This window comes from Prinia subflava, chromosome 2 (assembly GCF_021018805.1).
Source record: "Prinia subflava isolate CZ2003 ecotype Zambia chromosome 2, Cam_Psub_1.2, whole genome shotgun sequence".
Classification (NCBI taxonomy): domain Eukaryota; kingdom Metazoa; phylum Chordata; class Aves; order Passeriformes; family Cisticolidae; genus Prinia; species Prinia subflava.
This window is the reverse complement of record NC_086248.1, coordinates 43,459,160-43,474,615: the sequence shown is the minus strand read 5'-3', so window position 1 is coordinate 43,474,615 and position 15,456 is coordinate 43,459,160. Positions and strand designations below refer to the sequence as shown.

General features: G+C 40.6%; 1 protein-coding gene across 1 annotated transcript in view; it reads right to left on the bottom strand.

Moving 5' to 3' along the window:
- Positions 1 to 2,160: 2,160 nt before the first annotated feature.
- LIN28B (lin-28 homolog B) overlaps positions 2,161 to 15,456 on the bottom strand; it is a 98,342-nt gene continuing 85,046 nt past the window's right edge. The window contains exon 5 of the mRNA XM_063389717.1: positions 2,161 to 4,754. Within this exon, the coding sequence (XP_063245787.1) occupies positions 4,385 to 4,754 (370 nt within the window). The 3' untranslated portion in view covers positions 2,161 to 4,384. The remainder of the gene's footprint in view (positions 4,755 to 15,456) is intronic.

Here is a 15,456-nt window from a genome sequence, read left to right as displayed (position 1 = left end):
CAACACATACTAGTTAAAGCCAGTCTGCTGATGTTTGTCAGACAGTTGTTGCTTAACTTAGTAATCCAAGAGGTAGTCAAAACCATAGTCCTTTGTAAAGATGTTCATAACATTTGCTTCAATGACACTGGTAGCAAATACCTTGCTACTTTTCAGCATTCTCAGAAAAATACTGCCACAGGTGCTGATACACAGCTCCGGTTTATACCAAAAAAAAAAAAAAAAAAAAAAAAAGAGGAAAAAAAAAAAAAAAAAAGCATGTGTTCATAGATCAACCTCTTGCTATCAGTCAACAGTTGTAACAGGGGTAACACAACCACTGGATCTTAAAGAGGCTGTTGATAAACTAACCAAAATAAGATCGATGCATTTAACAAGGCTCTGCTTGTTTCTAAAACAATACTCAAATCTCATTAAGACTTCTAGGAAATTAAAATCAGTGCATCTGCACATGTACATATCTTCCCAATTACTTTTATATCTAGCACAGGGGAATACATATATATTTTTTATGATAAACATTTCTTACAGATAAATTAATTAAATTAAAGACTCAATGCAATTTCCCATGTTCTTTTATAATTCTTCTTACAAAGAATGGTACAAGATCTATAAGCACTTTTTTTAAATGGGGTTCTATTAACAAAACTAAGTTAGCAGGAACCAAGCAGAACTCCAGAATAACACTGGTGCAGAATAAAATGGCAGAAAAAGGTGGCCTGCGAGGGGAAGAGGTAGGATCCAAATGTGGTGTTTGGCACTCCCTGAAAGCTGGCTAAGGCAAAATATTGCAAATGGTATTACAATGCCAGATCTACCATTAACTGCAGCAAAAAGTTATTTGGCTCTTCCTCCAAATACAAGTCTTCCTCATGGCCTATCTTTTGTAGTGTGTAATTAAATATCGTGACCTCTCCTTGGGGAAGAGTGAAAAAATATCTCACAACGTCCCTTACAATTAAATCACATTGAGTATTCTGCGGTGGGGGAAGGGGACGGAGAGAGATTCTTGCTTCAGGTTTAACCTTATCTCCACTATTGTTAGGAGAAAAATACATCTGTCTGAGGAGATATTTGAACTATTTCTACTCAAATGAGTTTTATTGTGGAGTGCTCTGGCAAGGACAGGCTGGTGAATAAGGGGAAATCTAGCCTGAGCAAATGCTGCCGAATATTAATTTTGTCCTTAGACATGAAGGAAGAATCCCAAACTCAATCTGTACCTCCTCCTTTAAAAGGTTCTCTTCTTATTTGGAGCAGCCAATTGAAGGAGTATAACTCAATTTCTTTTCCTACTGCAGCCCAGTGCTAAGTAGACCCCTGCTGCAGCTTATGCTGCTATATGTTTAACTTAGGCATGTACATTTTTGTCTCTTCTGGAGTTGTATTTATTCTCATGAACAATGCCCATAATCCTTTGGACAGAAAAATAAAAATTTGCAAAGAAGTGTTTGGAAAGGTCTCATAATTGCAAATGGATGTTTCATCTTAAACAAGTATTTACCATAATGTCTGCAGTGGTGAACTAACAGTTACATATTCAGTACAGATAAAAAGTATGTACCATAGATCAACAGCCACCTTTAAGGCCACAGCAGCACAAAGGTGTGTTCATGCAGTAGATATGAGGTAGCCTTTTGCTGTAAACAGAATAATAATTTTATTGTCACCTATGTAAACAAAGTGGGCTTGAAACTTTTGTGTTTTATTCTTCCCCCTCCACCCCCATCCCCGATCCCTCCCCTCCTAGAAAAGCTGAGCACCTGTAACTCTGACTATAAGTCAGTGGGAGCTCTGGTTGCCCAGCATCTCTGAAAACTCAGACCCTGTGAATGTAAAGACACAAATGCTCACATAAGCAACCAGTACAGAATACCACTTCATCATTTCACAGGAACTTATAATACAAAACGCTGAGATCTGATTATCAGAAACGTAGGTCTACGTCAACTCAGAGGTAGTTACTATTATCAGTACATAATACTTATATGGAGATAAAAAGGTCTAAGACTATTTGGTTTGTTCTGAGTAAGCAGGTCTGTAGACTATTCTGTAAAGAAAAAACATCACATGGTATATTCCCTGAGCAAAGTTCTTTGTCCTGAGTATGTTATGTAACAGTGATAACATTCTAATATATAAAAATAAAACCTTGAGCTTTCAACAATAAGATAGAGTTTGGTATGTGCTCTTAGCAGTTCAGTCTGACTTTGGTGCACACAGTGATTTCAAACAGCACCAATAAAAATCCATGTGTTGAAAACATTTCTTTATCTCAGCTCTGAACTTCTTATGTATAAACAGGGAATGACCAGTTTTCAAATCCACAGTTGCCCATTTCTATAAGGAACTTTGGTTTAAATTTTCAAAGTGACCTAAGTTTTGCATCTTTGCTGTTTAACCTGGTTTTTACACCGACTAGAAGGTTAAGCAATGCCACTTTGATTTGTCTACATAATTTAAATAAGTTTACTATCCTTACGTAAGGCAAGGACGTTCTCTATAGATATATCACATTCAATATCGTCAAAGGTAAGCTTTGCATTAGCACACTGAGAACTTCAGTACAAACCTCGAGATTCTTGCAAACACTGGCAAGGAATTCACACAAAATAAGTCTCTCGAAATCGCGCCCTTCACTGAGGAGTTTGATGACTACCTGTTCACTGAAGCAGCAGCAGCACCAGTAAAAGTCTCATCTGGCAGGACAAGTGGGAAGGGGAAGGCCACGCACTGAGCCAGCTGCATACCTGTTGGAACCATCGGCTGCAGAGGAGTTACCACGGTAAGACTTTGGCTCGCCGTAGCCTTTCATGCAGGCTGTTTCTTTAGTTTGATTATCCGAGCTTAAACCTACCCGACACTTTCAAGCTTTAACAGCCTGTGTTTATTGCCAATGTTAAGGATTATACAGGTTTCTCTAATTAACTTACATCCACAATGGGATTTGTCAGAGTACGTTATCTTACGTATGACTTGGTAATTCAAAAGTTACAAATGGAAAGTGACTTGAAGTTTTGATAGGCTCCAACTCTATTAACCCCGAGCAAGGCCTGCAGCCCAGGGAGTCTCACTCTGAGGCCACCAATCTTTCTCCTCTTTCACACAGAAGTGTGTGGTCCTAAGGGCACTCTGGACCAAGGCCGGTCAGCTGCAGCCCCCAGTTCACAAGAAGCAGATGATGCCCAGGGCTTCTAGCAAATTTGCATGTCCCTTCACTCAAGCCGGTCTGCACCCACGCTGTATCATCATCTAGAGAGGCTAGCTGAGCAACCCCAAGTACCCGTCAACCTTCAGTCTTAAGAAACTATTTAGCCCAGGATCTCATTAGCTTTGCATTTTGTTTTCTTTAAAACCCAAACAGACAACAACAATAAAAATCCCTAGGGAGTTCTCTCTGTGGTATTTCAACAGGAATTAAGGGGGAAGACCCTTCAAATTGAGGGACACTACTTGGGACCAAGAGAAACTGCTGCTGCTGCGGCTACTACTGCCACCAAGGTACCCTAAATGTTCACAGTATACAAATGGTAACCAGGATGGCATCCTGACACCACTCAAAGGGTCTGTATGGTAACAACTTATACATTCTCCCCTACACAACAGACATCTAAATTACAGTTACAATCATATTACTTTAACAAAACGTTTTGAGAAACCATCACAGAAATTACACATTCATTGTCTTTTCTGGAGCTTTAAACTCCTCACCAACAAAGGGTGGTGGCAATGAGAGTCATCTTGAGTTATGAAACTGCCCTGCACCGGCATGGGGAGGGATTTTGATACTCTGTGGAGATGAAAAAACGGAAACAATTCAAATTGATGGTATGGGGGATGTCTTAGTATCTTTAGTACCATATGGCAGCTTTGAAATATGAAAATATCCTTTGGTTCACAAGAGAATTAGCAGTCTTGATGTCAGTTCTTTGTGTGGTTTATCAAGTCTGGTTTGTTTCTGAGTGAAATTTCAGAAAATTGGGTTTTCTTGTTTGCTTTTTAAACACATTTGGAAATAGGTTCTAGGAATGAGTTCAGGAACATTGGGTACTGTGACTTTTGCTTCACAGTAATGTCTGGTCGGATCTGGAGAATGGTCTGATGAAAAATATATATTTATAGATATGTACACATACACACGTGCATGCACACTCATACATACACACAGGAGGTAAAACATAATGCACCCTGCTCAAATGTATTTTGTTTGGAGTGATTTGTCTATCAAAGAAAAAAAAAAATCAACAACAAAACAAAACATTCACAGTTCCTCAACAGTAGTTAAAATTCCAGGTCAGCTACTGATAATGAATTATTTCCCCTGTACTTGCATGAGGTAGACATCCCAAGAGGGTAAAGAGAACGGAACATTATGACAAATGCATTAAGTTTTTTTCCTTTTCTGAACAGAAGGCCCCTTTCTGTTCGGTTCTTCAGGCGACGCGGACAACTTACTCGCTGAAGCCTCCTGTGGTGACCTGCCCGAGCGCTCCGAGATCTCCGGCCTGCCTTCCTGAGAGTACGACGGAGACGAGAAGCCGTGCGTTCCTGCCCCTTCTCTCAGGAAGGCAGATGTGGAAGGCTGCGGTTCGGCTTCGTGTCTTCCCTGAGAACTAGTGGGCTGCTGCGAGACAGTTTTATGGGGGCAGTTAGCCACCATGTGCATGATGCTCTGACAGTAATGGCACTTCTTTGGCTGCGGAGGTAGACTACATTCTTTAGCGTGGTGGTCGAGGCCGCCACAGTTGTAGCATCTAAAACCAAACAGACAGAAGATGGAGTTATGCAATGCAGCGTCCCCCGGGAAGGTTTCCTCCGGGTCCGGCCCCACTAGAGGGCACCAGATCTCCAGCCATCCCCGCCCCGTGTCCCTGCTCGCCCGGCACCCGCGTCCCGCTGTCCCGGCGCCTGCCGCGCCCCGCGGGGATGCTCCGGCTCGGCCGCTCCCGCAGCCAGCTCCCGAGGGACGCGGCGCTTGCAGCCGGGGAAACACACACAAGCCCAGGAGGGACGCGGTGCCCTGCGGCGAGCCATGGCTGGCTCTGCCCCAGGGCCCGGCTCCGTCCCAGGGCCCGGCTCTGCCCCAGGGCCCGGCTCTGCCCCAGGGCGCGGCACTTCGGCTCCTCTGGCTCAGCCCAGGCACGGCGGGCCAAGGCTCCGGGCCAAACCCTCACAGCGCGGACACAGGGTCTGTGATGGCTTTTAGGGGTTCGATTCAAAATAAACTCCGCAGAGCCCCGGGAGGAGTAATGCAGCTGTGTTTGTTTGTCTCCTCTCCAAACTCCCGACGCACGGGCACACGGCTGTGACCGGGGTGCCACTCCCCGTGGGATGCGCTGCCGGGAGCCCGGGGGTGCAGAGCCCCCTGCAGCCGCACGGACAGGGCTTCTCCCACCCTTCTCAGAAACGGCTGAAGCCCAGAAAACCTCTTCTATTCACCTTGTTAGCCAAGGGAGTCCTGAAGAACTCTCCAGCAATTCCTTACTGAATCCTTTGTAACACACACCAGGAACACCAGTTATTGGATTACATTATTCTAACATACGATACAAAGAAATAATTACACGCCCTTGGCATGGTGACCTTATGTGCACCACCGAGTTTTCTATTTTGGCTGCTTTTGTATGGCTTCTGCTTCTTTGTTTTATAAAAACTGCACTGAATGCACAGACATTTCATTTAGAATTATCTAATGTTACTGGGGAAAAAAGGGGTTTTTTTTCCCCTTTTTCTTTCCCTTAACCACCAACTAATTAAAAAAATATACATTTCACAAATACTTAGGTCTGTGGAGTCAACTTAAGGATTAAAAAAAAAAGACTGTAACTATAACTATGTGCAAAATACTGCAAAGTGTTCTGGATCAAGTCCACATAAAGGTATTTTATATTTTCAGATTCCTGGAAAGTAACAAAGCACCCTTTGACTATTTCACCTAACATTTAGTAGTCCCTACTAGTTTAGACAATATCAAGAAGTTTAGTCCACGTAAAGCCTATGTACAGCTGGAGTCTCACCTACTGAATTTTCTTTATCTTGCAAAGAAATGCTATTGATGAAACCTGTGTGATTTTTTAAAAAAGACTGCAAATATCAACATTGTAATTCCACTCCAAGAAACAATCTCTGGTACCTCCCACTTCACATCTCTTTGTCACTACTAACAAGATTCTGACCATATCTTCATTTCCACAGACAAATGAAAAAACAGCACAAGTTGGTCATGGCATTGCTGCATGCCATCCTGTCCTACAAGACTGACTAATAATTTAAGGAAGTTAAATAATGAACAGAAATTCATTATCCTTTCAGAAATTCTTGTGATTTATTGTTGTATCTTCCCTAAAAATGAGTAAGAAGAAACCAAGCCCAGTACAATGAACTCTGTACTTCTACAACAACTGCAATAACATATTTTAGGTGAACTGCACAGAAGTTTGATGTGATTTTCCAGTGGAATTTGAAGACTATGCTTACACTACTCTGTCTGCATATACTACAAACTAACCCATGAAGAGACATATGGTCTAATAAAGCTTCCCTTGAATCACAAAGAAAATAACATGTATCAGCCCCATTATCACTTAGCACTGATTTCCCTAGCACAGGAAGGGAAATGACATACTAAGTACATTGTAAAATCCAAACATCCTGATCTAAACCACAACATCAACCTTTTTTTCTCCTATAGCTAAAGAAATATTTTTCAAGTTATTAAACAGTATCCCTCTGACTACTTTTTGCCAAATCATTGCAGGTATTTTCAAATTAGTGACCCCCACTTGACAGTATGTTCAGCATTCAGTCTTTCTAACTGGCATTCAGCTGTGTTTCCACCACAAGCTTTCTTTTAAATACCTTCTGGAAAAAGTATTAAGGAAATAAGCCTTGCAATTAGAGAAACGAAACAACAGCAACAAGTAAAAATCTTTAAGTGTTTTACTTTCTCCCCTTCCAATAAATATATCTAAGAATTCACAGACATGGCACTGATTGTAATTTAGGTTATATTAGAGAATGATGTTTATTATTACCTTTGTCATCACTTTCTGGCATTGCATTTGCTCCTGGGATAAATGCATTGCAACACAGTATAATAGGAGTGCGCAGATATTCTGGAAATTGTGGTTTTTATCTCAATTCAGAATACGGAATTTTATAGCTGTGAATGCACCAACACATGTCTTTTCTCCCTTAATATTACATCTGTTTAGAAGGGTAAAAAACCAAAAAAGTTTGAAAACAGGGTAAAGGGCCTCAGTAGCAGGGTAGCAGTAGCCACGGATAAATCAATTGAATCAGTCACTATGGTATGCTCTGTTACCCAATTCAGTGCACCGTTTCACATCACCAATTGGCAAAGAACCTGCTGTCAGGGCCCCTGCTTCCACTCAAGCAGCCTCTGTCACCCTTTGCATATATACTCAATCAATACATCCTATTTGAAAAATATTGTAATTCCTTGCATTTATTTAAATTGTCACTGAAATGTTACTGTAAAAGAAAAACTCTATCAGAAGCAGTTGTGCTTAAACTCTGATTTGGCTTTTTGGGGATGTTTTTTGTTACCAGTCAGTTGAAGCATCTGGGTAAAGTGTCACATTAGAATTTATATGTGCCAGCCAGGGTGTGCCTGGACTTACAGAGGAGGGTGATATTTATTCTGTTTTTTTAACTATTTATTCATTCCTTGTCTATCACTCTTACTAGGAGAACAGCTCACACCGTGCTCTGAAACACCTTCCCTTTCCAAGGGATTTATCCCAAAATGTAAGTGGTCAGCCACCCCAGAGCTCACAAATGATGCATGGCATCATCCCCAAGTGTTAAGGTATGGCATTAACCCTTTCATCCTGCATGCTTCAGCCCTTGCTCCTCTCTGGTGCGTGTACTTATGTTACAACATCGTGAAAGCTGACGGCACCATGTGCACACAGGAGCTTACACATTCACATCTCTACATATTTACACATACAGAACAAAACACAAGCTGACTCCTGCAGTGAACACTGACCAGTCCTGACTCCTGCCATGAAAACTGACCAATTCTCATTTGACTCTGCTCTCAGAAACTCTAGATTAGTGCAACCATAGCACGTATCCCTTCACTTTCAAAGCATCGCTGAAAGAATGTATGTTAGCTTAAATACAAGTTTATATGTAAGTCTATCATGAGATGAATAAAACATAAAAAGCCTTTAACAGTGCAATTATAATAGAATCAGCACTTAAAAAGAACAAAAGTAAGAAGGATTTGTTAAAATAGGATTGTCTTTCTCACAGTAGGATTCCATGATTTGCTAGCTAGCTTCAGGCTCAACAATATAAAGAGATGGCAATTATCCTAACGGGAAATCCTTTCTTCTCTACAGCACTGACAGGAAGGTGAATCAGGGTGATTTTTTTATATAAAAAAGATGAACTTCCTAATGGAGGAACAGCTTGAGGAACTTGTCTAGCATTATATTTCAATACTCAAAAAAACCTGTAACATTAATACCTACTAATGATGAAAGAGGAGGGCATATAGCAAGGTCAAGAACACCTCCTAAATTCTCCTTCATTATGGATTTGTGATTGCATGAAAGTATACATATGAAAGGAAACATGAAGAAGCAAAAGTGTACAGATTCTAGCATATACTGTGCTGCACTAATTGCAAGAAGCTGATGACTGAAATTGATTATAAGTACTCAGTTTCACAACCAAATAATACCATCTAGCCTTTAGCTTTTTTTCTTTGTTCCAGCATTCAGATACTCCTACTCAGGAAGCACACCCCAGCCCTAAACTTTTTAAAACAATACTCTTGCCTTACAAATACGTTTTCCACAGTAACTCAGATGAATTAAGCACCATTAGGTAAACACAACTGCTTGCTCCTTTGAGCTGTTTTATAATATAATTTAGATGATAGTCCAATACATATGACAAGTAGAGAATAGTATGTGTAGCCCCAGACTGTTACCTGTTGAGAGAAAAAAACAGTAAAATTACCCTGGTGACTGACTCGGGGGAGGGTGAGCAGGGAATAAAGGTTTAACAACTAACAGGGATAGGAAAGGGAGGGAAGGGGGTACAGCCAGAGGAACACTAAAATAATTCACTAGGATATACCCCATACCAATTCCTCTTTTATTCTTCCTTTCTGAGCGCTATCAGACTACAAAAAAAATGATTCTTGGCTAACAATACTCCATCCTGCAATGTTAATGCCTTGAAAAACTGCATGGAATTCTAGCAGCGTGTCCACGTGAGATGCTGTTACAATACCATGAATGTATCTATGCAGTTAAAGCATGAAGGAAATGTTTAAAATCCTACCTAAATGTGCTGTCCTTTTCAGCCATTACTTTCACAAAAAACCTAAAGAAAGGCAGATGAAACAGGCAGCGGATCACTTCAATTGTTCTATTTTGTAAATGGCTGTAAAGGGAACTTAAACTATCCATGATCTAACAGAAAAATGGGTTTTAGACATAATTAAGATTTTTCACTGTTTAAGGCTTCAGTGACTTGTCTTGAAAATAATGCCATGAAACACTGCAAGGGGAAGCTTCTCAGTACCTGGATGTGAAACTTAAAAAAGCTCAAGGTGGAGTGTGCTTGCTCAGGCACCACCTGGGACAGGTGAGAAAGACCTCTAATACCTCAGCAGGGCTGAAAGGATCTTCTGGACTATCAAGGATCTGCTAATTTCAAGTTGTCTTTGTTGCAGCTTGAAAAGCCAAGTTGGATGGGGCTCTGAGAAATCTGGTCTAGCGGAAGATGTCCCTGCCCACAGTAGGGGAGGTTGGAACTAGATGATCTTTAAGGCTCTGTTCAAACCAAAGCATTTTGGAGAGCTAACAAGACGCTCAGAAGATAAGTGGAATGTACCCTCTGCTCATGCCCTGACAGAGAAATGAATGGGATGTTTCTGCTCAGATGTGCATTGCTGGGGTTTACACCATTCTGGTTATCACCCTTTAATTCTTAAGCTGTAGCTGAATGCAGTAGAGAATACAGGCAACTTTGAAAACACTCTATAAAGGTATTAGAATGCAAAGTAGTGAATACTGAAATACTACTGAAATAATAATTAAGGTCAAGTGTAATTATCTTGTTAAATAAACTAGAGAAAGGAATATTTATCATCTTCATCATAGTACTTATGGCTTGTCCATCAAGCAGGCTTACAATGAGGCAGAAAACCTCACTAGCACCCTCATTTACCAGTCCATGGAAAAAAAATCAGTTTAATTTAAAAGCCATAAGTATTTTTAATCAAAAATGTTGTAAAACAGCATATTATCAATGCAGAAAATGGCACACTGGTGCCACATTTAGGTTTGTGTTGGTCCTGTGAGTATTTGCTACCCTGAACTCCTCGTTCATGCAAAACACTGTGCAGAGGCAACATGCTGGGAAAGTTAATTGCAGGCTGGCATTCTTCAGTGAAATTCAGTTAGAAAATTTCCTGTGCTTTACTAGCTTTTTCAGATATATAACAGAAATAATTAAAAAAAAAGATTACCTCTTAAAGAAAAAAAAATAGAAATATAATAAAAATGCTCACCCATCTATTTGTCCTGTGAATCCTACAACTCATGATAATGTACCAGAGATCGAAGACTTTCAATATCGTGAGAAAAACAAGGTCTCTCCATTTTTTTAAGCTTGCCTTCCTTCATTTTACAGAGAGCCCCACCACGCTGACACAAACCCACACTGTCTGCGAGGCTTCCAATAACACAGGGTGGAATATTGATGATGTTTACTCTTGTTACAAATAAATAAATAAAAAAGCTCTGTTGTAAACTCATCAGATTGACTAGTTTTCTGTGGTTAGTTCTAAATCAATCTATTTCCCCCAGTGTATCACAGAAGTAATATCAATAGGTTACGGTCTTTTGTTGCTCGGGTTTCCCCTCCCCCTTCCCCCCAACAAAGAAGCTGACAAAAAACGTGGGGCATTTGCCTGATAAATCAGGCCTGTCAGGATAGAATTTAGCTTAAGTTCACGAGGAAATAAAATTGTTTACAATCTGCTAATACAATTTAACTGGAAGGTGATGAGGTTTGTTTTGTTTTTTTACAACCAAGAACAACAATGAAACAGAAAGGTGGTGCAAAATGCACAAAATGCAGCTTCTCCTCCACAAAAATGGAAAGGACTACAGAGACAGCAGATCTTAAAAAATAACTTCAACGATGTCGTTTCCATTCTTCATTACTATGAAACCTTATCTCTACTCCCTTTACAGGCACGGAGGAAAATTATTTTTCACACAATCACACAAAAATCCTTAGGAAATGCATCCTTCACGGAGGAATGATTTGGATGCATTTTCATTTATTACAACAAAAGGGCTTTCTTTATATTAAGATCTAAAAAGTCCTGAAATAACAATTTAAAAAGAGAAGTCTTTTTTCTAAAGAACATGAAAGATGGTTTACTCCTATAGTATCAATATAGCATGGAAAGAATGTGTATATTTTAATGGCTTTAACCTATCCCAGATAAAGCAGATACAAAATCAGCGATGGTTTAAGGAAGTTATGTTTTAAACAGTCATATATCACACATTTCAAACATGAAATGTTATACCATGATCTCAAGTAAGTCTACCACTGTTAATCTTTTTGCACTATGAAATCACACACACAAACACTCTCAACCACAAATTTTTCTTGTAAGCTTTAATTTCTGTGGGGATAATAAAAGAAACCAGTTTTTCAACAAGAACAGCTCCGCATGCAGTAATTTTTTTAAAAGTAAGTATTTTCCACAGTTGATGCTGGTGGAAAGGCTGCCTGGGCTCTGCTCTGGGCATTGCTGCTGCCTCTGCGGCCCCCTGCCAGAGCAGCTGGGGTGCGGCGGTGGCCAGAGCTAAGCAGACCTCGGCTGCCTGTGTCTGAAAGCACTGCCCCGTGCCCCTGTTTACAGCAGCCTGCCTTGGTAACACTAGAAGCCTTTCACAGAGGTGGCTTGAGCCTCCTGGCCATGTGGATAAGGATGCACGCTGCATAAAACCGGCTCAACTCTTTCTGGGTCAGTGAGGTGCTGGTCATGAGCTAAGAGGCATGCCTGACCTTATCTGCCTCTCAGCAGAGCTGGTTCCAGGGTTTCCACATCCACTGATCAGTTAATCCACAGAGGAGATAAAAAGGCAGTAGGTAACTGGGAATCAGTGGTTAAAAATTGCCTTTCCCATTTTGTTCCTTATTTCATCGCTAACATTAGCAGCAAATACAACAAATACAGCAAATACAAGTGACACCACCAACTCACAACAGCAGGAAACAGCAAATGGCATCCTGGCCGTAGGCTGGAGCACTGAAGTAAGCCACGGTAAAGAAAGAGGAGGAAGAAGGTTGCTTTGGAAGTTCATAACCTACTCGTCCTCTCCAAATACCAGTCTAGAGTGGTATGAATTTAGGTACCCTCATATAAATCAGCATCACACACTAAGTTTCAGAAAGATCCAGTAACAGGAGTATGCACTGACTTAGATCCTAGCCTTGAAATGGGTTCTCCAACTACGTACACTGAATTAGATGACTTGCACAAATATAGGCTTCACAAGTGTTCAGGACTGCAGGATTTAACCAGCAGCTCACATTTTCATTTGATTATTCAGAAACAAAGAGACAGTTACCGTCTGACACACGCTCTGTGAGGAGACCCTCCAGCTATCTCTATAGGGGTTCTTTCCAGAGCTCATGACACTGATAAAGTCATGCCACATGAATCACACTGAGAGCTTCCTATCGCAAATGTGGAACAAAAGGGCATCAAACATGGTGCTTGGTTTTGCTTGAAATAGCACCTGTAAGTTCATACATTCAATACCCGCAACAACAATTAAATAATTCAGATGCTCTATAGCCATACTTTAATGGTAAGGAAAATCTGCATCATTCTGATTGCACTGACTGAGAAGAGACATAGTCACCTTATTCACTTTTCTGAACTTGCATCTTAAGATGTCTAAAATGGACTAGCTTCATATATTGACATTATTACTAAATGTCAATATATGAGCATTTTCTGTAACACATTTTTAGGAGGCTTTCAGTATCTTAAAGGAAAAAATAATTTTGCAACTTTTCACATTAAAACACGGAAGCAACAGTAAAGCGTGAAAAGAGGATTTCGGCTGCAACAGGATTAAGCCTTATATGTTAAAGCTTTTAATTCCCACCTGAGGCAGGTATTCTTGTTGTCCCACACTGCCTGATCCCTGAGCATTAAGGGAGAAATAATGCCATTTTCTACTATTCTGCCCTATATCACCACTAGACTTATCTTCATCATTAATTTTCACTATTAATTGTGTACATATGAATAAAGCGCACACATATGCATACAAAAATTATTGTTAATTCAAAATTTGGTGTTCCCTTTTTCCTTGTTTGGCCTCAGGATGGCAAATCTCACACACACTATATTTATTTCTCTAAATTTGTTAATTCTGTGTACAGTTAAAAACAATGGAAATAGTTACCCTATATGTGGTAAACTAGATCACTTTATTCCTCGTGGTTGGGATTATGTAGATTAAGTGATATCACTGCAGTAAAATGACAACAATGAAATTAATAAAAGTTTTCTTAAATGTTGTTAGTTCCCAGAAACAGAGCATCTTAATGGTCTTAGTTCTGATCTCAGTCACAAGGGTGTAGATCCAGAGCAATTTTGATGACTTCACTGAGCTTCTTTTCTGTTATCTTTAATAATGTAACACAGAAAATTTCCCACTGTGTATGAATTCTGAAAAGTCACACTGCAGTAGCCAAGGCTGGTTGCAGAGGTCAGGTTGATACAAGCTGTGAGGCCAAGGAGCAATGTAGGCTGAAGCTCCTTTATTCTGCCTGTAAATCTGCGTTTGCTGGTTGATCTAACATTTGAAAGCAGAACACAGCTGCTTAAACTTTTTAAACAAAGTTTAAAAAAGAAAACCAAAGAATTATGGCAAGAGTAGAGGAGTGATGTGTCTTCTGCTCATTTTTGCTCAGCCTTTCAGCCTAAGAAAGAATGAATTATTTCAAAATTGAGGATATTTATAGGACAAGGATCAGTTTTTCTGGCAGGACCGATGAACTCTGAAGTAGGAGATTTGATAAAGCAGGAACCCTCCACTTCAACAAAATGTTTGAAAGCAAAAAACAATTCAGATAAGAGCACCCCAGCTGTGATCATGGCAGGGGAAGTAGAGATTACAAGCTGGACATCGAGTAAACCTGCCACAGGAAAACACAATGGATATGCTCACTGAACATAGCACAACCAATTTCCTGTATTTTGATCAGAAATTCATACTCAAGCCACAGCTTCAATTATGGAAGCCCTGAATTTATATTTTGAAAACAGTCACAAACCAGAGGACTGATTAATGCCAGCATCCTGTCTGTGTCTTAACAGTTCATTTATACTCCAAACCAAACAGCCCTCCAGTTATCCAGCAGCACTCACTGTGCAAGGCAGGAACACTGTACATTCAGAGTGGAAGTGCATGGGGGCAGAAAGGGCAACATATTTTAATGCAAGCCCACAAGTCGCTAGTGATAAATCAGACCACCAGTTGAGGGGGAAGAAGGCATGTGTGTCCCTGCAGCCACTAAGTGAAGTGTGCACCAGCCAGTAAGGTACTGAATCGGGAAATGGTTACAAGGGGATTCAAGTTCTTCCAATTTGGAAGGAAAATCCTGACTTCCAATAAAATAAAGAATTACTCAGTTATGCTAGTAGCCTGTCTGCTCTCCTCAGATCCCAGGCTCTGGGGCACACTAGAAGACAAAGAAAGGTGACTGAGACATACTGCAGGGGCTACTAATGGAACATATAACATGTCAAATCCATAGGACTTCATTAGTCCTGACTGCAACTCAGTTTCTTCCTGCTTTAATGATTATTTACCATACTGCTACAAGGTTATGGAGACAATTCTTACTATTCATTGAGCACTTAATTTTTCTAGTGACAGATCTTCCACAGGAAAAATTGAGAGTATCCTTCTGCCACAAGACCTTAAAATATCACAGCTGGGGCAGCAGATTTGAACTCACAGCTAGACAGCAAACTGAAATTATTCTTTTTTTTTTCTGGATAAATATTCATTACTAGAGGGAGGAGGGAGTTCACTGGCAGGCAGTGTGAGGGAGCCCAGCTTCTCAGCATCAGGCTGGAGCAGGGCCCTTCCCATCCAGTCAGTGTCCTCCACTGGCAGTGTCCTTTCTCACAGCTGCTCCAGAGGGATGGCACATGGATGCCACAATCCTTAGTGTGCGCAATAACAAATTGTACTAGGTGTTGTTGTTGGATATCTGTACCACTGCACCATTGTAAAAACCAAACCACAAATCTTAGGAGCTGCTTTGTAGCTGAACTCCCCACCCCCTGCACCTGATGGAATCCCAGAGCTGCCTGTCCTCATCAGGAACAGTCTCCCCCATACCTTGTGCTGCTTCCAT